The sequence below is a fragment of the Trifolium pratense genome, linkage group LG7, assembly GCF_020283565.1.
Source record: "Trifolium pratense cultivar HEN17-A07 linkage group LG7, ARS_RC_1.1, whole genome shotgun sequence".
Classification (NCBI taxonomy): domain Eukaryota; kingdom Viridiplantae; phylum Streptophyta; class Magnoliopsida; order Fabales; family Fabaceae; genus Trifolium; species Trifolium pratense.
Window position 1 is genome coordinate 4,473,236 of NC_060065.1, and position 24,730 is coordinate 4,497,965.

Below are 24,730 nucleotides of genomic sequence, written 5' to 3' on the forward strand. Positions count from 1 at the left end.
CTAGATTGATGTGTTTTTTGCTTTTTTTACATACTTCACTCACTAACGAGTAACGAAACCCACTTGGGGTTGGTCTAGTAGTGTTGGCTTGGGTCCTTGGAGTATGCTCCTCTCAAGGTCTCAGGTTCGATTACCACTGGTGCCAATTTTGGTGGGCTAAGTCCATACAGAGGAAAAAAAAAAAACTCTGGCTTTAAATGGGCCCCGCAAGTGGGCGGTGGGATTGGTCCCCTTGGAATAGTCGGTCATAAGGCCGGATACCAAGATTTCAAAAAAAAAAAAAAAGAACGAGTAACGACACTTATTTATGCTTCAATAAAAAAAATAAATATATGTCATTAAAAAAAAATAAAACAAAAAGTAAAAATGTAACAAAAAAAATAAAACAAAAAGTCACCATGTTTGGTCTTTTGGTCTAGTGGTGAGGGGTTTGAATATTACATTATAGGTCATGGGTTCGATCCCCAGCTCATTGTAAACAAAAAAAATAAAACAAAACAATTGTACCAAAAAAACAAAAACATATTTCAACCGACCAGATTAAGCCGGAGTAGTTTATCACTTTCATCATTTAAGATGTTTTTCATTCTCATCTCTATTTTTTTTTGCTTATGGGATTTTTTTTCATCTCCATCTTCATAGTTTCTGTGGGGATCTATCGACATTAAAGAAATATTAAATTTTTATTATTTTTAATCAAACTAATCGTTAAAAGAATAAAATAAAGTTTAATCATAAAACAAATAAAAATTAAGACATTAGTCTAAGAATTATGACAATAATAAACATCATATAAAGAAATTTATACACAATTGTTATATAAAAAAAATATACATATTGTGTGAAAATATATTATATAAAATACTTTAATATACACATATAAATGTTATTTTAATAAATTGTTTAAGGGAAGAGTCTCCGCGGAGAGAAGATTAAAATTTTGTCCCTTCCCCAAACTTATCTTGGGGAACTTTCTTCGGCGTTCTCATTTTCACGGAGAAAATGTTTCCATCTTCGATAACCGAGCATTTGGCAGCCCAAATTTAATAGATTATTTATTATTTTCCTATACATATTTTTTTTTACGGTTCATAGACACTTACATTTCATAGACATATTGTATGAATAATACTTTAAAATCAAATTGAGAAATATTTAATGTATAATGACAACCTCGCGTTTAAGAACTTTATTTTTGACATAACGTTTTTTAGCTAAATTTAACTAAATTTATCAAACACTTTACTTTTTTTTCGACGGACAAACAATTTACTTTTATTCAACTAGTTTTTCAATTATTAGTTAGTAGAAATTAACTTACCAGCTATTAACAAATTTTTCAGCTATCAGTTAGTTTATAACTTAATTTTATCAAAGTCTGAAATTAAAATAAAATAAAATAAAATATATACACACATATGGGCATTAACTTTAAATAATCAATTAGTAAAAAAAAAGTAAATAATAAATAGAATTGACAACAAAAAATATATATATATATATATATATATATATATATATATATATATAAATATAAATAAAAAGAATATAAGCTTAACCCTTTTTGTCCAATGAAGGCTTATTAGGGCTGGTTACTGTTGGATTAGTTGTTAGGGCTTTAAGTACTGTTAGGGTTAAGCACGTAACCGGGTCGAATATTTCCCGAACATTCTGATCCATTCTCATACGGGTATTGTGTTGTATGTACCCTTCTCTCTCTTTTCTAACTCTATTTCTTCTTTCTCCTTCTCTCCCACCATTCTCTGCAACACAATCCCTATACTTTCTTCACACCATTACCAAAAAAAAAAAATCAATAGCTAAAAACACATATATATTCATATAAAAAAAATCAACAATAATCATAATTCCATCATCATTATTATCATTATCAATAAAATTAATTACACGTTGTGATTCTGAGTAATCCTAATCTCTGTGTCGCCTCGCCGCCGATACGATACTCATATTCAATGGATAATCAACCGATTCAAAATCAAGTTCAACCGCCACGTGACGAAGAAGAAGAAGAAGAGGAGGAAGAAGATTCTTTGAAGATGGAAGAAGAAGAGTTGATTTCTAAGGTTAACAAACTCATGGATAAAATCACTTCTTCTCCCGATAACCCTAAACCTAATGTTCTTCATGCTCTTGCTTCAATTCTCGAAACTCAAGAATCAAAGTATGTTCTCGCCATTTTTTATTTTTTATTTTTTAAATTTCTTTCTTTAACGCACGTTTTATTTTTAATTAATTAATTTCTTAGCTGTTGCTATATGCATGTATGTATGAATTTTTATATTTGCATTGTATATTGTATCGTATGAATTGTATTCAGAGTTTAAATATTGAATACTGCACTTCATTTTTTTTTTTTGTGTTTGTTGTTAATGATAATATAATTTTTGAAATGTAGATACATGGATGAGAATGCTCATTCTTCTTCCACTAATGCTCGTGCTGCCCATAACATTGGTCGCCTAGGGAGTATGCTTCGGGTATTAATATACTGTCCTTTTTGTTTTCGGGTGTAGTTTTTTATTTATTAAGATTATTGAATTATCGAGGTAGTAATTCGGCTCTTGTTACATTTTACACAGGAGAACGATGATTTCTTCGAGTTAATATCTTTGAAGTTTCTGTCAGAAAGTGGATACTCGACTTCGGTTAGAGCTGCTGCTGTTAGACTTCTCTTATGCTGTTCTCTAACTTGGATTGTAAGTTTATTTTTCCCACTTTTTTCTGGCTGGCTTTGTGATTTTTTTATTGTTTTGTTCATTCATTGGGTATTATTAGTGTCTCGTGAATTTGATAAATTTTAATTGGACAGTATCCTCATGTTTTTGAAGAACCGGTCCTTGAGAACTTGAGAAATTGGGCGACAGATGATAATACTAAGTTGTCTGCTGTGGAGAAAAATCCAAAGCAGGGTCCCGAGAGAAAGGAGGCCTCAGAATCTGAAATGTTGAAAGCATATTCTACTGGACTGCTTGCCGTGTGTTTGATTGGGTATGTTATGCTGTTCCATTGATAAACTGTTACCTGTTTTAGATGTTGGGAACAGACATTTTTGCATCATTTTGTGTCTTTATTTTTGCATCTAGATGTTGCTGATGGTCTTGCTTATCGCTATTTGTTTGAATCTTATTTTTCTTTGTTTTTCTTGTTAAATTTGAAATGAGTTCAGGGGAGGTCAAATAGTGGAAGATGTATTGACAACTGGCTTGTCAGCTAAGCTCATGCGTTATCTTCGTTTGCGCGTGCTGGGTGAGACAAGTGGCAGCCAGAAAGATATTAGTCATTTATCAGAGAACAAACATTCATCTGGGAATAATTCTGTGAGAGGTAGAGAAGATGGCCGTGGAAGGTTTCGCCAGCTCCTGGAATCAAGTCATTTCGATGATACAAGAATGGTTGAAGAAGGATCTTTAGATGACCAAGCTCCTGAACGGGGTCAGGAAGATCATTGGATAGATGGTGAACCACCTGATGGACTCGGCGAGAGTGCTGATGTCTGTGAGGTTGATTCTGATGGGGAGGAAAGATGGCACTGTAGAGATATTCGTGATGGAAGGATAAAATATGGCGAGCATGAAGACAGTGCTAGAGACGAATCTTCAAAGCGGCGTACTAACCGTGGTTGGGGAAGATCTAGGGGAAAAGGAAGGGTCAATGAAGGGCCAGTAGAAGGTGAACCCGTTTTGTCATCTGCTGGTTCTGCCAGTCGATTAGGACAGGGGCGGAGTGTTAGAGATAGGAGCTCGTTGAGGAATTCTGAAGTTAAGCGGGTACCTGATTCTAAGAAGACTCTTACCAGTACCATTTCGGAGGCTTTGATTTCCGAAAGAGAGGATAACGATGATTGTTTCCAAGAGTGCCGTATTGGAAGTAAAGATATCTCAGATCTTGTTCGGAAAGCAGTCCAAGCTGCTGAAGCTGAAGCTAGATCAGCCAAGGCACCTGAAGAAGCTGTTAAAGCAGCTGGTGATGCTGCTGCTGACCTTGTTAAAACTGCAGCTTCAGAGGTATGCTGAAGCTCATTCGTTTTTTTCCAATATAAAAAATTATACTTTGTCCAGTTTGCGTGTGTCAGTACTGCATAACATATAATCAAAACTCAAACAATAAAATATTTTATTGCATTGTATATATTCAGGAATATAAATCCACCAATGATGAAGAAGCGGCTGTTTTAGCTGCTTCGAGAGCTGCCTCAACTGTTATCGATGCTGCATCTGCTGTTGAAGTTTCAAGGTACGTAAGAATATAATTACAAACAATTTGAGTTCTTAGACAAACAATTGCCAGATAGGGTGTTTTAGTCCTATTGACAATGTTCTTATTGTGTTGGTCGCAGGAGCTCTGGCTGCATCAATACTGAGACAGAGAATGTTAGTGGCAGAGAAACAGAATCTAGTGAGGATGTTGAAGATTATTTCATCCCAGACACTCCAACACTTACACAATTGAGGGAAAAATATTGCATTCAGTGTCTTTCGTTACTTGGAGAATATGTTGAAGTTCTTGGACCTGTATTGCATGAGAAGGGGGTTGATGTTTGTCTTGGACTTCTGCAGCAAAATTCTAAACATCAGGAGCCATCCAAGGTTGCTTTCGTGTTGCCTGATGTCATGAAGCTGATATGTGCTTTGGCTGCCCATAGGAAATTTGCTGCACTATTTGTGGACCGCGGGGGAATGCAAAAGCTTCTTGCTGTACCTAGAATGGCTCAAACATTCTTTGGTCTTTCTTCTTGTCTGTTTACTATTGGTTCCCTACAGGTATTCATTGTGTTTAACTTTCATAATCGTGATGTGAGATATGTAATAGTGATTAAGTGTCTTCTTCCTTGTTATTAATCTTCCTAAAATGCTATTACATTATTTTGACTCTAGATGATTATGTCAGGGTATAATGGAACGGGTTTGTGCTCTTCCATCCGATGTCATTTATCATGTGGTTGAGTTGGCTCTCCAACTCATTGAGTGCAATCAAGACCTAGCCCGGAAGAATGCAGCATTGTTTTTTGCTGCCGCATTTGTCTTCAGAGCAGTTCTCGATGCTTTTGACTCTCAGAATGGGTTACAGAAATTACTGGGCCTTCTCAATGAAGCTGCTTCCATAAGATCAGGAGTAACTTCTGGAGCCTTGGGCTCATCTAACTCAGGGTCTCTTCGAAATGATAGAACTTCATCTGCAGAAGGGCTGACATCATCTGAGAAGCAGGTCGCCTATCACACTTGTGTTGCTCTGCGGCAATATTTCAGAGCACACCTCCTATTATTAATAGATTCTATTCGTCCAAACAAAAGCAATCGTAGTGCTGCTAGAAATATTCCAAGTACAAGGGCTGCTTACAAGCCACTAGATATTAGTAATGAGGCAATGGATGCAGTATTCCTACAATTACAAAAAGATCGAAAGCTTGGTCCTGCATTTGTAAGAACAGGTTGGCGGGAAGTTGAAAATTTCTTGGCGTCTAACGGGCATATTACTATGTTGGAATTGTGTCAGGTATGGCATATTTAGTCTGTGTTCCCTTTGTAGTGTACTTTATTTATGAGAAAATAGTACATGCACAGACAGTGTAAACTAATTTTACACTGTCATTTAATAGCAACCGTGTATTCCGCCAAATCACCCCACTATACCCCATTTCAATTGTATGACATGGAGAAATGCTTGATTACTATTGGATGTCAGTGTAAAATTAATTTACACTGACAAAGCATATCCATTAAACTCTTTATTTATTTTGTTCATCTTGTTTTGTAGGCCCCACCTGTGGAGCGATATCTACATGATTTGCTTCAGTATGCATTGGGGGTTTTGCAAATTGTTTCATTGGTACCTAGCAGTCGTAAGATGATTGTAAATGCAACATTAAGCACCAATCGTGCTGGTATTGCTGTAATTTTGGATGCAGCAAATATTGTCAGTAGTCACGTGGACCCCGAGGTAAGTGTCTCGTGGTAGCAATTGTAGTGCTTGCCAAACTTCCGTTGTTGTTTAAGGGAAGTCTTTTACATTTTTGACATGCTGATATATGGTATTCTTCATTTCAGATAATTCAACCAGCATTAAATGTTTTAGTAAACCTTGTTTGCCCTCCTCCCTCAATCAGCAATAAACCACCTGTAGTGTCACAAGGCCAGCAAATCTCTAATGGGGCTCTCTCGGAGACTAGAGATAGAAATGCTGAACGTAATATCACAGATCGATCTGCTCAAGTCTCCGGCCATATTGATCCCAGGGAGAGGAATGGAGAGCCCAGTGCTGCTGCACTTACGACCCAATCTGTGAATGCTACTGCCCAGACTCCCGTTCCTTCTGCAAGTTCAGGCTTGGTTGGTGACCGAAGAATATCTTTGGGTGCAGGAGCACGCTGTGCCGGTCTGGCTACACAGCTGGAACAAGGATATCATCAGGCAAGAGAGGCTGTCCGTAATAATAATGGTATAAAGGTTCTTCTGCATCTCCTCCACCCGCGTATATATTCACCTCCTGCTACTCTGGACTGTCTTCGTGCTCTAGCTTGTCGAGTCCTGCTTGGATTGGCCAGAGATGATACTATTGCTCATATATTGACTAAACTTCAGGTGAACAACTTTAACTCTCTTTGTTGAACGTGGTCATTCTTGAACTGGACTCCATCCTTGATATGAACCTTGTATTTTAATCCAAGGTGCAGGGATAAACTCTCTAATTGTAGAAATGTTGCAGACATTTCAGGGTCTGCACCGCCATAGTCAAAGGCCCATTTATCTCATAAAATGACAATGTCCCTCTCATCCCCTTTTATTTATACGCTGTGTGCCTTATATGGCCAGCAATTACAGCCTAAAACTAACTCATTTACTAGCAGAAATTTAGTACCAATAGACACGCGACACCTAACAATTATTTCGATTAACTAAGGGGGTTGCCTAACAACTATTTAGTTGTATACCAGTCTGAATACTGTTATTTATGATGATGAGTCTTGAAACACAAGCATTTTCTATTGTCATTGGAATCTAATTTCCTGATATTGTCTGTTCCAGGTTGGGAAAAGACTGTCAGAACTAATTCGGGATTCAGGCAGTACGACACTCGGAACAGAACAGGGTAGGTGGCAAGCTGAACTATCCCAGGCTGCAATTGAGTTAATTGGGGTGAGCACTTCTTCTCTTTGCTGAAGCTGAAGTTTGTGTTTCAGTGCATCTAGTTGGTTTAAGTGAACTTGCTATGGACTAATGCTGTGTGCCTGTTTGGTGTCTGAGTTGCGTTAAAAAACCATAAAATTGAGGCTTAATTTTATTCGCTAGAAATTTTACTATATTAATGCATGGAACAAAACCCAGGATGGAATTGAATGGTATTAATGTTTTTTGTTGCCATGTGCATATTTTATTATTCTATACAGTTATATGCTAGCTAGACTAATATCATACAGTATAATGAGTAGGGTTTTTTTTTTTTTTTTGTATTTTCTTTTTCCTTGGAAATTTTATTTGTGTTATGATTTAGAAGATTAGTAGATATACATTATCAATATTTATTGAATTCTAAGTTGGTTCATTTAGAACCTTTTTATTTGAGCTTAAAAAAAAGTTAAGCTTTGCTTAGAAAGTTATTATATTTAACTTTCTAGAAAAACAAACTTTTAAGTATTAAATTGTTTACTCGGTAAATAAATCTTTGATAAACATGACATAGTGAAAACAGTGTAGTAATTTGTGATTAAAGCGCCGAAAATCGGTATCAATTATACTGTCCAATAATCAGTGATCTTGCTTAAATTAAACTTGAGTTACATAAATATGCTCGATAAAGGCTATTGATACTTATGTTGTAATTTCTTTGTAGATTGTGGCTAATTTAGGGCGTGCAAGTACATTAGTTGCCAGTGATGCAGCTACACCTACATTAAGGCGCATAGAAAGGGCTGCTATAGCTGCTGCCACTCCTATTACTTACCCTTCAAGGTATCCAGTCGCATATATTTTCAGTTCTTCCACCAAACCCCAATCTTCACTGTGGTATCCCTTCTGATGGCTTTTTTATTTGCTGTCTGTCTTATGCAGGGAACTCTTGCTCTTAATTCATGAACACTTACAGGCATCTGGATTGGGACAAACTGCTTCTTTATTGCTTAAAGAGGCTCAGTTAAATCCTTTGACATCTTTACTTGCTCCATCTTCTCTTGCACAACAACCCACAACACAGGAAGCTTCTTCAACACAAATTCAGTGGCCTCTTGGTCGTACTCCTGGTGGGTTTCTCACTAGCAAATTAAAGTCTAATTCAAAGAACGAGGCTGCTTGCTGGAAAAGCGATCCCGTCTCTTCAAAGAAAAAGTCACTAACTTTTTCACCATCTTTTGGTTCCCATACAAGACACCAAGTTGTTGAATCTCGGCAGTCATCATCCAAGAAATTGTTACGTACTGGGAAAGAGTCTTCAGAAACAAGTATAATAGAAGATCCATCTGAATCTTCAGTGAAACATAACGCTGAAACTCAGTTCAAGACTCCAATCACCTTGCCGTCCAAACGAAAGTTGTCGGATTTAAAGGATATATCAATGTTTTCATCATCTGCAAAGCGACTAAATGTTGGGGATCAGGGACTTCGCTCTCCTATTTGCTCAAGTACAGTTCGTAAAAGCAGCCTTCATACTGATGCTATTGGGCTTTTCACACCAAGTAATCTGAGGAGTCAACAAGGTCGTTGTCCAGCTGACTATGTGGATGAGAATCAGTACTGCATCTCAAATCTAGGTCAGATGACACCATCCTCCCAAGTAGTGAATGACCTTCAGCCCAACAACCCTGAGCGCGTGACACTAGATTCTCTAGTTGTTCAGTATCTGAAACATCAACATCGCCAATGCCCGGCCCCCATTACCACCCTTCCTCCAATATCTCTTCTGCATCCACATGTTTGTCCTGAACCCAAGCGAAGCTTGGATGCCCCCTCTAATGTGACTGCCCGGCTTGGTACCCGTGAATTTAAGTTTTCGTATGGTGGAGTACATGGTAATCGCAAGGATCGTCAATTTGTTTTTAGTCGGTTTAGGCCGTGGCGCACTTATCGGGATGACGCCGGTGCGTTATTGACGTGCATTACATTTGTTGGAGACTCTTCTCATATTGCTGTTGGTAGCCACACTGGAGAACTCAAATTTTTTGATTCCAACAACAATAATGTGGTGGAGAGCTTCACAGGTCACGAGGCTCCTCTGACCCTAGTTCAGTCTTTTGTTTCTGGCGAGACACAATTGTTGCTTTCTTCATGCTCTAAAGATGTTAAGCTCTGGGATGCAACATCAATATTAGGTGGTCCCACACGTTCATTTGAAGGGTGCAAGGCTGCCAGGTTTAGTAATTCCGGAAAATCATTCGCTGCCTTGTCATCAGAATCTGCAGGACGGGAAATCCTGTTATATGATATCCAAGAAGGCAAGTTAGAAAGAACATTGTCAGATACGCTCGCTACTTCTACAGGACGGGGTCATGCTTATTCTTTAATCCACTTTAGCCCTGATGATGAAAGGCTACTTTATAATGGTGTCTTATGGGACCCACGAAGGTCTGAGCCTGTTTATCGCTTTGATCAGTTCACTGATTATGGAGGTGGAGGCTTTCATCCTGCTGGAAACGAGGTATTTGAAATCCTGCACCTGTCTGAACATTATAATTATTTTATAGATAGATTTTAATTTGAATTGACTTCCAGTAAAGATTTATAGATATACTATTCATTACTCGGCAAGTATATTGAAGTGAGATGATGTTCCGAGGTTCAAGTATTTACCTCATTATAAAGAGTATTTCTTGTGTATCCATTAAGTGGTTGACTTGAAGATTGTGCAAGTAGGGTTCTGATTTATGCCCAAAATTCCATGATTGTTGAGTCTGACACCAAGACATCAGTATAGTTTGCTCATATTGTTTAAAATTGTTAAATAGGTTTTACATATGTCACATTAAAAATTTAAAATGTTTGAAGTAATATTTTGATTAATATGGTGAAATATGATTGCAATTGCATATTTTTGTAATTTATGTTTACAATGTCAAGGTGTAGTTATTAAGGGTTTTTAAATTTCAGAATTTGCACATTTCTAACCTTGGTTTTTGTTTTCCCAGGTTATTATAAACTCTGAAGTCTGGGATCTGCGCAAGTTCAGACTTCTACGTAGTGTAGCATCATTAGATCAGACAGCAATAACATTCAATGCTCGTGGTGATGTTATTTATGCAATGTTAAGGAGAAATCTTGAGGATGTAATGTCAGCAGTGCACGCGCGCCGCGTTAAGCATCCACTTTTTTCAGCTTTTCGCACAGTGGATGCAATAAATTATTCTGACATTGCTACTATCCCTGTGGATCGTTGTGTTCTTGATTTTGCAACTGAACCAACAGATTCATTTGTTGGTTTGATTACCATGGATGATCAAGGTGAGATGTATTCATCAGCCAGATCATATGAAATTGGTCGGCGGCGGCCAACTGATGATGATTCTGATCCTGATGATGCCGAAAGCGAGGAGGAAGATGAAGATGACGACGACGATGATGATGAAGATCCTCTTTTAGGCCCTGGTTTTGGTGGGGAAAGCGATAGTGATGCTGATGACATGAGCAACGACGATGATGATAGTGTAAGTGATCCCGATGATGATGATGACGATGGAGGTTTCATGATGAATGGTTTAGACTCTGAAGGAAATGGCTTGTTCGATATTATGACCGATGATGATGATAGTCAAGGACTTGATTCTGGAAGTAGTGATGATGATGACTTTTATGATTGATAAATGTGAGAGGCTGTAATTATAATCTCTTCATTATATTCATTTTTGGGCGAAAGGTATTTTTTTCTTAAAATTTTGTAGTTTTTCACATTTAACTCTTCCAACTTATCTGTGGTATAATCGAGAAGCATAGTTGTATAATTTTAGGAAACTGCATTTTTACTCGGGGCTGCGATATGGCTGAAGTATGTTTATGACTGACATCTTTTAAGTAGAGATGTCAATGGACGTAATAATAATGTCACACTGAAGAAAAAGAAGGAGGACAAACACCCTAATTGAGTTTTGTAAAACAGTTTTTAAATCTTCTATTCTTAAAACAAATTTAAACGCAGTACCCATCATTTTCTAACATAAAAGGATGTTACCTTGTCTTTGTTTGATATTTTAAGTCAACATTTGTATAACGATATCTGCACATTGTTATTGTAGTGTTGTCTTAAGACGAAACTTTGATTGGTTCATACTAAGCAAAGACAAAAGACCAAAAGTAGAATGTGTTTGTCAGTCATATTCGCAATTTCTTGTTGATATTGATTAGACTCACAACCTTGGCCTTTATGTGTTGTGGTTCATAGTTTTATAAAGTGTATAGGTCTTTTAGTTGAATAATTAAACTCAACCATGAGTAATGATTAGACTCACAACCTTGATAAAGAGGGATTTGGATTCTCTAAAGTCACGGTTTCCTAAATTTTTTATATTTAGGCAAAACTTTAGTGCGTTTTGGTTTTTACAACATACATAAATGCATTTAGATATGCAATATTTTTTTTTTCTCTCTCTCTTAGTTCATTTTTACTTGAATGTAGGTAAATATAGAGAAAACAAATTTAGAGAATCCAAATTTGATAAAGAGTATACAGATCTTTAAGCTACATCATTAATTAAAAAACATTCCAGTTGAATTTGTTATGAGACAGCAAGTATGACTGTTTATAAATTACTCCTATAATAAAAATAAATTTGTATTAACATTCTGGTTCTTGGGAAAAAGAATATCAGTAATTTGGAGTTCAGTTGAGATATAAGTAATCAAGAAATTTGTTTTTTCCAAAATTTGAATACGGATTCTTCTTGTATTTTTATCTTATTAGACATTTAGTAAGTATTGCATTTTTGGTAAAATATGAAGGCAAAGCAAAGCTTCCCCAACAAGCACAATTTTTTTCACATTGTTACACTGACACAAATATTCTTAAGCATGTAAATTCAATATCGTTAAAAAGTAAATTCTCTAAAGATTCAAAAAAATATTAAACTGTTAGCTGTATTTTAGATTTTCTTTTCTTTCAAATGCATGATGATTATGATATACATTTTAGTTATAATCTATAATATAAATACATTAATTATACCATAAAATTAATTTTTTTTTTATACTGTAATAGAGAATAGAAAGGGGTAATAATAAGTAACACTTGACAAGAAAAAAGAGACAGTAATAACGACGATAATGCTAAAGGAATCAATTTTTGGAAAAAGAAAATTAATAATTTAGTACTCTCTCCGTCCCAAAATAAATAACTTATTTTTGATTTTGTATACTATTTATATAATCTACTTTGACCATATTTTTCTACTAATATATAAATACAAATATTAGTAAATGAGATATTTGATTTGTCTCGATGAATATTTTCAAAATATATAATTTTTATAATTTTAAATAAAATATAATATAAGATATTAACAATAAAAGTTGTAAATTGGCAAACGCGACAGGCCAACTAGGTAATTTTTTTTTTTGCAATAAAAAGGAGCCTAGACCCAAAAAAGAAATTACACGAAGATAATACTAGGAGTAGGAACTGCCAATGCATTTGCCGAGCACAATTGCTCGAGATTAAAAGATGATTCTTCTACTACACTATACTCCTCCAATGAACATCCCCTCGTAGCCAAAACATCTGCAACACCGATAATGTTAAACCCAATTGGGTTGGTTTGATGATATTGACTTAGGACCTGAGAGTCTGCTTCTCCTTAAGGTTTCAGGTTTGATTCTCTAGTGCCAATTTGAGTAGACTAATTTAGCTTTTACTTATAAAAAAAATAATTAATAAAAAAACATGTTGATGGCACGTGGAAAAATGAGTTAAAAATAATTTATACTATTATATCCCTGTAAAATCGTAAACCCTTGTTTTTCATATTCTTTCTCTGAGTTCCTCACTTCACTTCACTTCAACTTGGTACTGCGCCACTGTAAAGCAATGTTGGGAGGCGCAGCAAAAACCTTCGGAGCTTCTTTCCCATTCTTCTCAACAACAAAAACCGAATCCAAAATCAAACGGCTACCAACCAACCTCTCATTCCCATCCAATGGCTGTCGTTGCACCACCATTTCAGCCTCGTTACAGTTTCCCGACTCAGTATCTCCGGGTCAATACCGAGTCGACATCCTCTCCGAATCACTTCCCTTCATCCAAAAATTCAGTGGCAAAACCATCGTCGTCAAATACGGTGGCGCCGCCATGAAGACACCGGAGCTTCAAGCCTCCGTCATTAACAATCTCGTCCTTCTCGCAGCCGTCGGCCTCCGTCCCATCCTGGTTCACGGCGGCGGTCCAGAAATCAATCACTGGCTCAACCGTCTCAATATTGAGGCCGTTTTCCGTGACGGCCTCCGTGTCACCGACGCCGAAACAATGGAGATCGTTTCCATGGTTCTCGTTGGTAAGGTTAACAAAAATCTCGTCTCTCTAATCAACAAAGCTGGCGCAACCGCCGTCGGTCTCTCCGGTATGGACGGAAAACTTCTCATCGCAAGTCCTAAATCCTCCGACCTAGGATTCGTCGGTGAAGTCGCGAGAGTAAATCCAACGGTTATCAGATCTCTCGTCGATAGTGGATATATTCCGGTTGTTACATCCGTTGCGGCGGATGAATCTGGACAACCGTATAACATCAATGCTGATACCGTTGCCGGAGAAATTGCGGCGGCGTTAGGAGCAGAGAAATTGATACTGTTAACTGATGTGGCTGGGATATTGGAAAATCGGAATGATCCAGAGAGTTTGGTGAAGAACATTGATATAAAAGGAGTAACGAAGATGATGGAAAATGGAAAAATTGGTGGTGGAATGATTCCGAAGGTTAATTGTTGCATTCGATCATTAGCGCAAGGGGTGAAAACTGCCAGCATTATTGATGGTAGGGTTCCGAATTCGTTGTTGCTTGAGATTTTAACTGATGAAGGTGCTGGAACCATGATTACTGGTTAATTTACTTGCTAATCATGTTTTGATACTTTTTTATTTATAAATTTGTGAGTTTCTTCACAATGTTAATTGTACCTTCAAGTGGCTATTGCTTTTAATTTGAGATCGGGAGTTGGTGTCCAGTGGCGTCGTTCTAGGTTGGGTTGGCTGTGAGCTGAGGGGTGTCTGTCTGATTATGGGATAATGAGGTAGACCTCGTTTAGGTGGTATTTTTTCAGCATATATACACCTTGTTATGTAGTTTTCTCGTTTAAGCGGAAAATTGAACATGTACTTTGTGATAGACCTTTGTAGTTTACCAAAACTTTCTGGTACAAGTGTACAACAATAAGAGTTCTGAAAATTTCTTTTTAAGAGCTTATTTGACCTCTTGTGTCACTGCTCTTTCTTTCTTATAGTATTAATTTGAATGTGATTTTACTTCATATCAATTAAGATAACAAACAAAGGTGATAGGTGTTTGTGTTAAAAAACAAAAGATGATGATGATATTCCACTTGAGATGCTCACACCTGTTAAAAAACATTTCAAATTTTAACCGAATTCGTTGTTGCTTGAGATTTTAACTGATGAAGGGGTCAAAAAAATTGTACTTTCAAGTTGTAAAACTTGGTTTTTGGTTGTTAGAATTTGGGGATTTTGATCCTACAAAACCTAAATTATTGTCAACGTTTAGGTGGTAGAACTAAAAATTGAACATGTACTTGTGATAGACCTTAGTACAACAATAAGAGTTCTGAACATTTCTTTTAAGAGCTTATTTGGCCTCTTGTGTCAACACCTTTTGAAGCCAAAATTCTGTCAATTGGAATAGCATCAACACTCTGATTAGCATCATCCTCTAAAATTAAAATAAATATACCATTTGTGTCTATTTCTCTCATTAATGGATCAAATGATACATGAATGAAGTAAATCTGAAGTTTATTACTGAAGCAACTACCAACCTGCATAGCTGAATATCTCAGTCACAACTTAGTGTGAAAAAACCATTGAACAGTGGATGGAGAATACTGGGTTGATTCCATGCATTTAATTTGTATATACTACTAGTATAAAGTTTTTCTTAAAAAAAATTACACTATCAATCAATCACTTAAACTTTTATATTTTTAAAAATGTTTTCACTTTGTGGTGAAGTTGATAAAACATCAAGCCAATATAGTTGATCATACACTTGCTAAGGTGGTCATTTTTTGATCTAGTCGGTATACTTTTGATTTGTTGCCTCTTTGTATTACACTTTTTTTGTTTTGTTTTGGTCTTGGATGGAGTGATAATCCACTGAAATTATAATTGTGAGATTCTGGGTTCGAACCCGGGTCACGACGTCCGACCTAACAATTTCGGCCTCTTTGTATTACACTTTTTTTAAATAATGAAATAATGAGTTTGTATTACACTTTTTTTGAATAATGAAATAATGAGTTGTTTGTAGAAAAAAATCTGCACTTTAATTGCAACTACTTATCAAGTCTCACTTCACTACACTTTTTTTTTAAACAAACAAACTTAATGCATTTCACTAATCAATAAAGCTTCAATGGCATAACATCAATATAGTGGTGACTAGCCCAAGAAATGGCCGCCCTCGCTAACGAATGAGCAACCATATTTGTTTGTCTCCGTACAAACTTTACCTCAAAGTTGGAAAATGATATTAAACTATTCTTAATACTAGAAAATAAGGGAGCCAATTTCAGTCTCTCCCACATTATTGGAATTAATAGCATGAACTAAGGATTGGGAGTCACTCTCAAATATTAGACAATCTCTTCCCTGTTGAATAGCAAATTGTACTGCATTGAACAGAGCTAAGCCTTCCCCTTCCAGTGTTGATAACTTCATATTGTAATGACTGGTCTGTGCATGTTGGAGCTCCCCGTTACTATTTCAAAAACAGCAAGCTACCGTTGTGATGCCTCGATTATTAAAGAAACCTGCATCTACATTACATTTGATCCACCCTTCATGCGGCTTCGTCCATGTTGTGATATTATGTGTCTGCCGACTCTGTTGGTTGCTAAACTGCATCTGTTTTGCATCAAACCACTGCTGCCAAATCTGATGTGATTTATTCCTTGCCTGCTCCGGCGACAACTTGGAATTGTTCCATACTTCCTCATTCCTATTCTTCCAAATATTCCATAGCACACTGTTGCTACCCGGCCTGCAACATTCTTGTCCTCTTGCCTGCAAATATCAAAGATCAACTCTGCTGCATTATTGAAATTATTCAGTTTGGGCATAATAATATTATTAAGACCAGCTGCTACCCAACTACTAACAGCATAAGGACATGTAAAAAATGCATGATAATCATTTTCATCATCCTCATTACACAAGGGACAAATCGGTATACACCCCACATGTTGTGATAACAACTGACCCCGTGTAGCTGTGCATCCATGACAAATTCTCCACAGCATACGACGCGCCTTGGGAGGAGCATTTGGTGTCCACAAGCTATTCCAGTTCTTGCGCCCTACCCCTTGGCTCCATTTTTCACTCATGAGCACACGATAGTCTTCTTTAACCGAGTACCTACCTTCGTTATTACCATCACATATCAGTTTGTCTTCCTTAACAGTTTAAAACAATGGCATAGACATAATTACTTCTACCGCGCCATTTGATAATAAATTTTGAATTTTATTTAAATCCGGTTTATAGACGCGGACAAGGTCTTTCATACATGGAACTGCCTTAACATGTCCCAGGCCTCGGCAGTTCCACGAAATAATATTCATGACTCCCGACAGGCCTGGGAGCCAGGCTCTGGCGATAAAAAAATGCTGCAATAGCTTGTCCTGATTTGTATTAGATCCTTGAACATCTTCCATTGGAGTGGGGGTGCAATTAGCATCATGAGTAGTTGTTCCATGTGCACTATGCATGACTTTGGAATCTTCACTTGACCTTTTCTTCTGTGTAACAATAATGTCTTCATTATTCTCTGCATTAGAATGTCTCTTCATGATTGGAGATTTTGTTGTTATCATTTGTAACCTCCTCATGATTGCTTCCTTGATGGTAGAATTAATTTTGGATTTCTCAATAACTCTGCAAGAACAGTTTTGGTAGGTTTTGATTGCACCATCAATGCCTTACTGTTACCATCATAATTTCTGCCGGCATGCTTTGTAACGGAAGCTTCAGAGGATGACGGCTGCCAATCCTTCCCCTCCTCTCGCAACCACCGTGCACCACTGCTGCCCTTGTTCCTCTGTCTGACATGCAACTCAGGTCCCCAATTACGAATGCCGTCATCACTCATCAGATTGGAGGGAGTAGAGCTTGTTGCAGTAGTCCTCAATATGTCCAAGCATTCCACAGTAATAACAGAAATTTCCCAGCCTTTCATATTTGAACTTAACCACATATGACTCGCCTCCAAGAACTCGTAATCTCATGAAGATTCTCAGGTAGTTGGAGTTGTTTTTGGTATCATACTCTAAAAACTCTCCAATAAAATTTGCAAGATCTTTCCCTGTCCTCTCTGACATACATCCTATTGGAATGTCATGAATTTGGATCCAAAATGGCACTGAATCGAGAGCAACATGTTTAGGGATTTGATTTTCCACAAGAACATCAAGGATCAGAAGATGATTATCAAAGTACCAAGGAAAGGACCTTTTGTGAGAATCCTTTGCATATCCAACGGATGGAAGATCTGGAAGGTGAACAGTCCCCCATCTATCTCTTTGATATCAACACCTCTAACCGGACACCAAAAGCCTGCTATGATATCCTTCATCATATACCCACGAACCGGTTTATTAGTAAGAAATAGTAAGTGCGGATCAGCTTGTCACCCAGAGTTCTCCTCGATTTGTATATCTAGCTCTTCTTCTTCATCACTGAGGGATAGTTGATTGAAGGAAGCCATGAGAGGATGTAAGTTATAGCTTCTCACAGTGGAGAGAATAGAAAAAAGACAATGCTTCTCACAGTGGAGAGAATAATAAGTGTTGTTAAAATACCTTAACTTTCTATTGTTTTATTCACCTATCCACCTTTAAATTTGAAAACTAGAAATTGTTCAATCATGAAAACATATAGGAACGTAAGAACGAAATTTGAGCTACAAACTTGCATGCTAAGCGAGAAAAGACAAACTATCACTCCAGTACACTTTATTACCACTAAATCTCAGCTTCACATATGTTCTTTTATTTTCTAACATTTATTTTTTAAACACAAGTTTGAGAATGTGACTTTCCAAACATATGTTTAATACTTGCAACATGTGGCTCTAATATGCAACTTTCAAAGTGATTGTAATAATTACTCACAAGTTCAATTTGACATTATATTTACAATGATTATGATTTTACATTTGCATATTCCACATTCCCTTTCAATCTCTTTACCTTCAAAGTTGTAAAGCGTTTGTTAGAATCAAGATAGTTGATTACGTGCACCATGAAATGCTTGAACAGAGCTGATGCATCAAGCAATGGACAAACAATCATTAGCCATATTATATATACTTAATATTTCAAAAACTTCTCGGATCATAACACCTAAGGACAGGTACAGGTTCATGAATTCCAAAAGATTAAATCAAACCAAAAAATATGTATACGCCTAGAATGAGGGATGTTTTCTAATAACCCCAAATTTTGCTGACAAACATTCTACACCACTGTGCTAGATACTTCCCCGAAATGTAAGCTAAATACTAGGCCTAACTAGACTCTGAAAGATCTGTCTTTCCTTCATGTTCTTCATCCTCTGAATCAGGTATCTTTTCTTCATGTTCTTCATCCTCTGAATCAGGTACAACAGTATATTCTATGGCAGTATTTCTGGTTGGTCTCTGTCTCACTCTTTGCTTTGCAGCCAAGCCCATGCTTTCTGGAACAGTATGGCCGGGGACTCCAGCTAATCGCTTACTACTGCGAACCCCCTTAGGATAAGAAACCACATGGCTTGAGTGTTCTTCTGAATTATCCATCTGATTCTCATGTTCATCATTCTCCTCACTACTGTGATTTTCATTTTCATAACCGGAATCGTCACTCTCAGATAAACGTTGAACGTCCCTTTCAGAATCATCACTCTCCGAGGAAACATCTACGTTGGAGTCATCTTCTGATCCTCTGTTTTTATCTTGGTCGGCAGGAGTGGACTTTTTTCTTTTGCTACACATCAGTTCAAAAGAGGATATCAGAGATTATAACAGTAAAGTCAGACTCAAAATCCAAAAATGTATCAGAGAATAGAAATTATTAACTTTGGCATGTTATACTTATGCAGCAAAGATATTGTTAGGGTAACCATTGTTAAAAGTTATCAACATTATAAGTCTCAGGAACATCCACTTTCATCTCAGCTTCTGTGTTTCAGCATGTATATCAGAGAGCAATGGTGAGAATAAGTAAAGTATTGTAGGCTTAAAAGTTTTACTTGCTCATTTTGTTTGGAGGAATTCAACGCCATTTGATAATAACAAAAACCTATAAACATTTTCCACAACGATAATGCAATGTGGCAAAGGCAAAATATAGGACATGAAGCAACGAGATAGAATATTAAGTAAAACATACTTCGTCAACTGTATAGCCTCCTTAATTGTTCGATCATAAGCTTCTGCAATATTTCCCAAAAAGAACTTGATTAATGACAAAATCCAACTGATGTCATAAAGAGGCAGAAAGAAGACAGAAATCAAAACAGTTCATATTCAATTGATTAATTGTGAGAAGCATCAAACAAAATGTGGTTACATACACGCGACGTGTCTAGTCAATGTTAATTTACTCAATCTAGTTTTCACTGTTAGACCTTTCATTCAGAATTACTAGTAAAGTCAGTTTTGTGACAGGTATGTTATTATGTGTGCAGTTTTTATTAATTATATGTTGCCAGTAATGTGTGTTAATTGTAATAAATAGGGGACTTGGAAGTTGTGGCAAAGGGAGGATCGTTGGGTTAATTGGATTGGGAACTAGAAATGAATTTATTTTATCGGATAAAATGTAGACAAAGTAATACTGAGCAATTCAAAAGATGGAAATATCTAATCACAATTCAATCCCTATGGATCATAATGCAAAATGAAGGGCACCTCACAAAGGCACAAACATCCTCATCTGCTCAATTTATATGGCCCAGGATCCTAACAATGCAAGTAATACACAATAGACAAAGAACAAAGCACAGTAAATTCGAATTCATTATATGCAAGAGAACATTGTCTTGTGAATTGGAATTTGTAGGTGTTGGAATACACTAGGCATATGCTACAAAATTCAAAAGATGGAAATATCTAATCACAATTCAATCCCTATGGATCATAATGCAAAATGAAGGGCACCTCACAAAGGCACAAACATCGTCATCTGCTCAATTTATATGGCCCAGGATCCTAACAATGCAAGTAATACACAATAGACAAAGAACAAAGCACAGTAAATTCGAATTCATTATATGCAAGAGAACATTGTCTTGTGAATTGGAATTTGTAGGTGTTGGAATACACTAGGCATATGCTACAAAATTGAACATAAAGCACACATCTTACCGAAACTGTAATTAATAGGCCTTCGAGTGCGACAAGAGCGTGTATTTCCAGAAGACTGGGAGTTCTGGAAATCTTTCAAGAGCTTATCCTGTCTCTGTTTCTGTTTCAATGCTCTTTCTTTCTTCTGCATGATTTGAAAGTAATATTACATTATATTAATAAATAAATAAATAAATAAAACAAATAAAGGATGTTCCATAAAATTGACATTTAATGGAAACCAAACAAAAGGATTTTGTACCTTTTGAAGTTTCTCAAGAACAGGAATAGCATCACTTTGAAGCCTGTTGCCAATAAAAGTTTCCACAGAAGATTTGCTAGATGATAATTTTTCCTGCAAATAACATTCAAAGACATTTACTTGAGGTTTCAAATAAGGGTAAATAAAGGAAGACAAAAGAGAGTTAGCTTGTTCTTACAGCTACTTCTGAAAATTCTTCAAGATTGGAGGCAAGTGTTTCCCATTGAAAGTTGACAATGGGAAGTGATAAACGTCCCTTGCCCTTACGGTTTGGAGTTGAGACTGTTGTGATTGTTTCCTTGTAGAATCTGTGACACTGTGTTTTTGTGTTTGCATTGTACCTACAATAGACATAGTCAGACGGATTAATAATGAACATTTTAACATTTATGGTTATGATAATCATGAGGAGACTGGAACATATTCAAAAAGTCACCAATAGGATGTGCCAGTTCCATCTCTTCCAAAGGCATCTTTACGAAAAGAAGATATCTCAGTTCCTTCTTTTAGAGCATCATTAACATATGATATCACATCATGTTGCTGAACATAAACAAACCATCAAAATAATCCATATCATTCAATATTGAAACATCAAAACTCAAAAGGGATTAAATAATAAAGGGAATGTAATCATGTGACTGTCAGACACCGACACATTTCTGACACGGGACACGCCTAATCCGAGGAGTGTATGTGCTTCATAGATCAGGAGAAAGCAGAACAGAAGTATACTATTGCATATATTAAAGAAACAAAAAAATGAAGGAACTAAACAGGAGGTCATAATACATCAGCTCTAACTTCACAAAGGGATTTTAGCAGTAGTAAACGATCCAATGGATCAAGTTCCTTGTACTTCGATATCTCCTCTCTGCATAAGCAATAATGACATCAGTTCCTTAAATGCCATATCAATTGTTATTGGTAAAACATGATCAGTTCATCTTGGTACCCTTTAGATGGTACAAGTGGATTCTTCCCCTCAGCAACCTAAACCAAAGAGCCAGCCAACAGAACAAAGCAATAAATCCTATCAGTAATGGGAAGGAAAAAAAAAAACCAAACTTAGCAAATCAATCGGTGACTCACCCATGGCCACCACGTAGTCAGTTTCTTAGAGAGAGCAGTCACCCATTTATCAGAATCATCCAGTGTCCTACTCACAGGCGGTATTCCCTGGTAGGAATAAAAATGAAACTTAAATTTACAGAGAAACTGAGGATGAACCAATATCTAAATAATAATGGATAGGAAGCCATCAGCAAAAAAGTACAAAATATATGAATGAGGATGATGTTTAGTTTTATTCAACCTCCAAGCTAAAAAAGTGCATTTGCCTTACATATTTTGGGCTTTCTTAATAATTTTACATTCAAAAGAAAAACAATTCCTCCTCTACAGTGAGATGATATGCACTATAGGGAATTCAATGTAAAGAATCAAACAATGCAGTTCATGACAGTTTTAACTTACAACTAAACTGTGTTTCTTCCAAATAAGATGTGAAAACAAAGTCATTAGTATAGTGCTACTGTAGTAGTTATAAAGTGTCTATATGTGGTGATAGCGACACCCACTCTAACACTTTCTTTCCAACACCCACTCTCTTATTAGGTGAAATTCATGCGGATTTCACCATTTTAGGCGGACCTAATAAAAAATTGAGTTTTGATAACATTCCTCATTCTCATTGTCTATAAAAAAATTTATAAATTGTGCAAAACATTACCCTAGAAACAATTAGATCAACATAGTGATTTTTACCCTCCAGTGTTTCTTTGCATGCCATATATTACAGACAGAGCAATCATAAAACTTATCCATCTTTTTAATAGTCTTTAATCATATCACACTCAACAATGTTTTACAACAAGTAAAATTCTCTGTACACAGAAAATATTTCATTTTAGGCATTACATTTACACAGTTTTAATGCGCAATCCACATCAATCAATAATATCCATCAGAGTAATAAACTAACCCTAACCAAACAAACGTAAACAAATACTCATTCGAAAAACAAGTACCTTCAAAAGTTGAATATGAAGCTTAGCAAGTAAAGCATTAGGCTTAACAAGTCCGATCTCAATTTCTTCAGCTGAAACCTTCAAATCCTTACCAAGTAATTCACTAAACACCTAAATCACATCATTACAAAATCAATTACAAAAATCGTAACCTAATAGAAACAAAACATCGCGCTATACGAAACTAAGCACGAAACTATAACCGAAAGAAGAAAAAAAAATCGAATATCTTACGTCAAGGAAATCAAGAACGGAAGCGAGTTCCCAACGTCGACGTAGGTTGAAAATCTGTTCCAAAACGCGTTCGTTTTGGTCTTCGCTACCACCACCTTCTTCTACGGCGTGCATTGTTATGGTTCGTTTTTCGTCGTAACCGTAACTGAATGGTTTCACGGTTAACGAAGGAAGGAACGAGTGAGAGATTAATTAGAGAGAAAAATGAGTTTTATTATGTGGTTATGTGATGTGATGTGATTAATGGGGTGAACTTTCCCGCCCAAGAAGAAGATGATTAGTTTTTAACAAGTTGAGTTTAGAATTGTTTAGTTTCTTAATTTTTGTTTAGTTTAGTTTAGTTTCTAGGGTTAATAATTTCAGGATCGCGCCTTTTCCATTTCCGTTTTTCCCCTTCCCTCCTTCCTTACTATAAAACGCAGCGTTTCATTGCTTTTTGTCTTTTGTTTTTACTGTTTACTGCTCACTCCCGCAGTGAATTGCGGTCATTTTGGATCTTCAACTATCACGTGTCTTTTTTTGTTTTTTTAATTATTATTACATGTTTTTTCACTTTTCAAAAATGACTAAAATAATAATGGATCGGTCTTTGAATATAAAATTTCATTCATGCTGTCTAAATAAATTGTTAGATAAAATCTAATGGCAAAATACACTTTTAACATGTTTTCTTGCATTTTGGGAAAGGTTTTTTTGTTCTCCTTACCTTTTCAACGAGGCTGGTATGTCTTGACATTAGTTATCACTAAAACTAATTCTTTTTCGTTGAAAATTACATAAAATCATAATAATATTGCTAGATGTACAAATACATCAAAATGACTCAAAACATTTAACGTTTTGACAGGTAATAATTCAAATATCAAATGCCTAATAACATCACTTAAACTATGCATCAATGAATCTAACAATAGGTTCGGCCAGCTAATAATAAAAGAAATAGAGAACTAACTAGCCACAATGTGAAAATTGAGCTCTTTGTAACTTTTTGAGAGTTTAGACCATAAAGCCTCTCACAAATTTGTGTACAGATATAATAGCAACTCCGCAAGAAGAAATAATAAGAAATTTTACAATGAGAAGCTGCAATCTCTTGAATATATGGTTCTAAATTTCCCTTTAACTATGTTTTAGCAGATGCTGCAGATGAACTCTGTTGTTCATATACAAATTAATTCTAAGATTTACCAATTATCTTTTAAGTATGAACCTATAACTATCTTAGGTGACAGTGGTCGTAGTGCACTCAGCAGCATGCTTTTACTATTGGCTAGCTTTTCAATACAAAATACCTGCAGAAACTTGGATCGGACGTCATCAAGAGAATTTTAAAGGGAAAGGTGTCTGGGTAGGCTACACCTATTCAATGTACTGGTCAATTGTGACACTTATTACAACAGTTGGTTATGGAGACTTGTACTCAAAGAATACAGGAGAAAAAACTTTCAACATATTCTATATGCTATTCGACATGACAAATCTCATAGTTCATGGTGCTGTTAGAACATCTATCATGCTATCACTTGTTCTGCTCTTTCTAGGTTCAAACATTTAAACTTTTGGCTATAACCGGAAAGTGATACTTTGATATCAGAAATATAACCGTGAAAATCTATAAGATGAGCCTATATGACTATATATACTGGCACTAAAATTTACACTACCTCA

At 36.2% G+C, this 24,730-nt stretch overlaps 3 protein-coding genes across 3 annotated transcripts; 2 read left to right on the top strand and 1 right to left on the bottom strand.

The window, feature by feature from the left end:
* Window positions 1-1,581: 1,581 nt before the first annotated feature.
* LOC123894334 (DDB1- and CUL4-associated factor homolog 1) lies at window positions 1,582-10,928 on the top strand. The gene is made up of 14 exons (XM_045944301.1): window positions 1,582-2,182; window positions 2,417-2,498; window positions 2,601-2,717; window positions 2,831-3,009; window positions 3,188-4,025; window positions 4,157-4,254; window positions 4,358-4,781; window positions 4,909-5,514; window positions 5,776-5,958; window positions 6,066-6,599; window positions 7,044-7,154; window positions 7,849-7,967; window positions 8,067-9,645; window positions 10,133-10,928. Exons 1-14 carry the CDS (start codon window positions 1,974-1,976, stop codon window positions 10,799-10,801), a joined length of 5,748 nt encoding a protein of 1,915 aa, XP_045800257.1. The 5' UTR covers window positions 1,582-1,973; the 3' UTR covers window positions 10,802-10,928.
* A 2,013-nt stretch (window positions 10,929-12,941) lies between these two features.
* Window positions 12,942-14,386, top strand: LOC123899498 (acetylglutamate kinase, chloroplastic). Its single transcript, XM_045950645.1, has one exon. It carries the CDS (start codon window positions 13,018-13,020, stop codon window positions 14,026-14,028), a length of 1,011 nt encoding a protein of 336 aa, XP_045806601.1. The 5' UTR covers window positions 12,942-13,017; the 3' UTR covers window positions 14,029-14,386.
* A 4,061-nt stretch (window positions 14,387-18,447) lies between these two features.
* Window positions 18,448-23,440, bottom strand: LOC123899543 (DDT domain-containing protein DDR4). The gene is made up of 11 exons (XM_045950707.1): window positions 23,063-23,440; window positions 22,829-22,939; window positions 21,891-21,977; window positions 21,754-21,791; window positions 21,591-21,672; window positions 21,235-21,341; window positions 20,977-21,139; window positions 20,799-20,891; window positions 20,558-20,681; window positions 19,581-19,623; window positions 18,448-19,175 (listed from the first exon to the last, which is right to left on the bottom strand). The coding sequence occupies exons 1-11, from the start codon at window positions 23,174-23,176 to the stop codon at window positions 18,719-18,721; spliced, it is 1,419 nt and encodes a 472-aa protein (XP_045806663.1). The 5' UTR covers window positions 23,177-23,440; the 3' UTR covers window positions 18,448-18,718.
* Window positions 23,441-24,730: the final 1,290 nt, after the last annotated feature.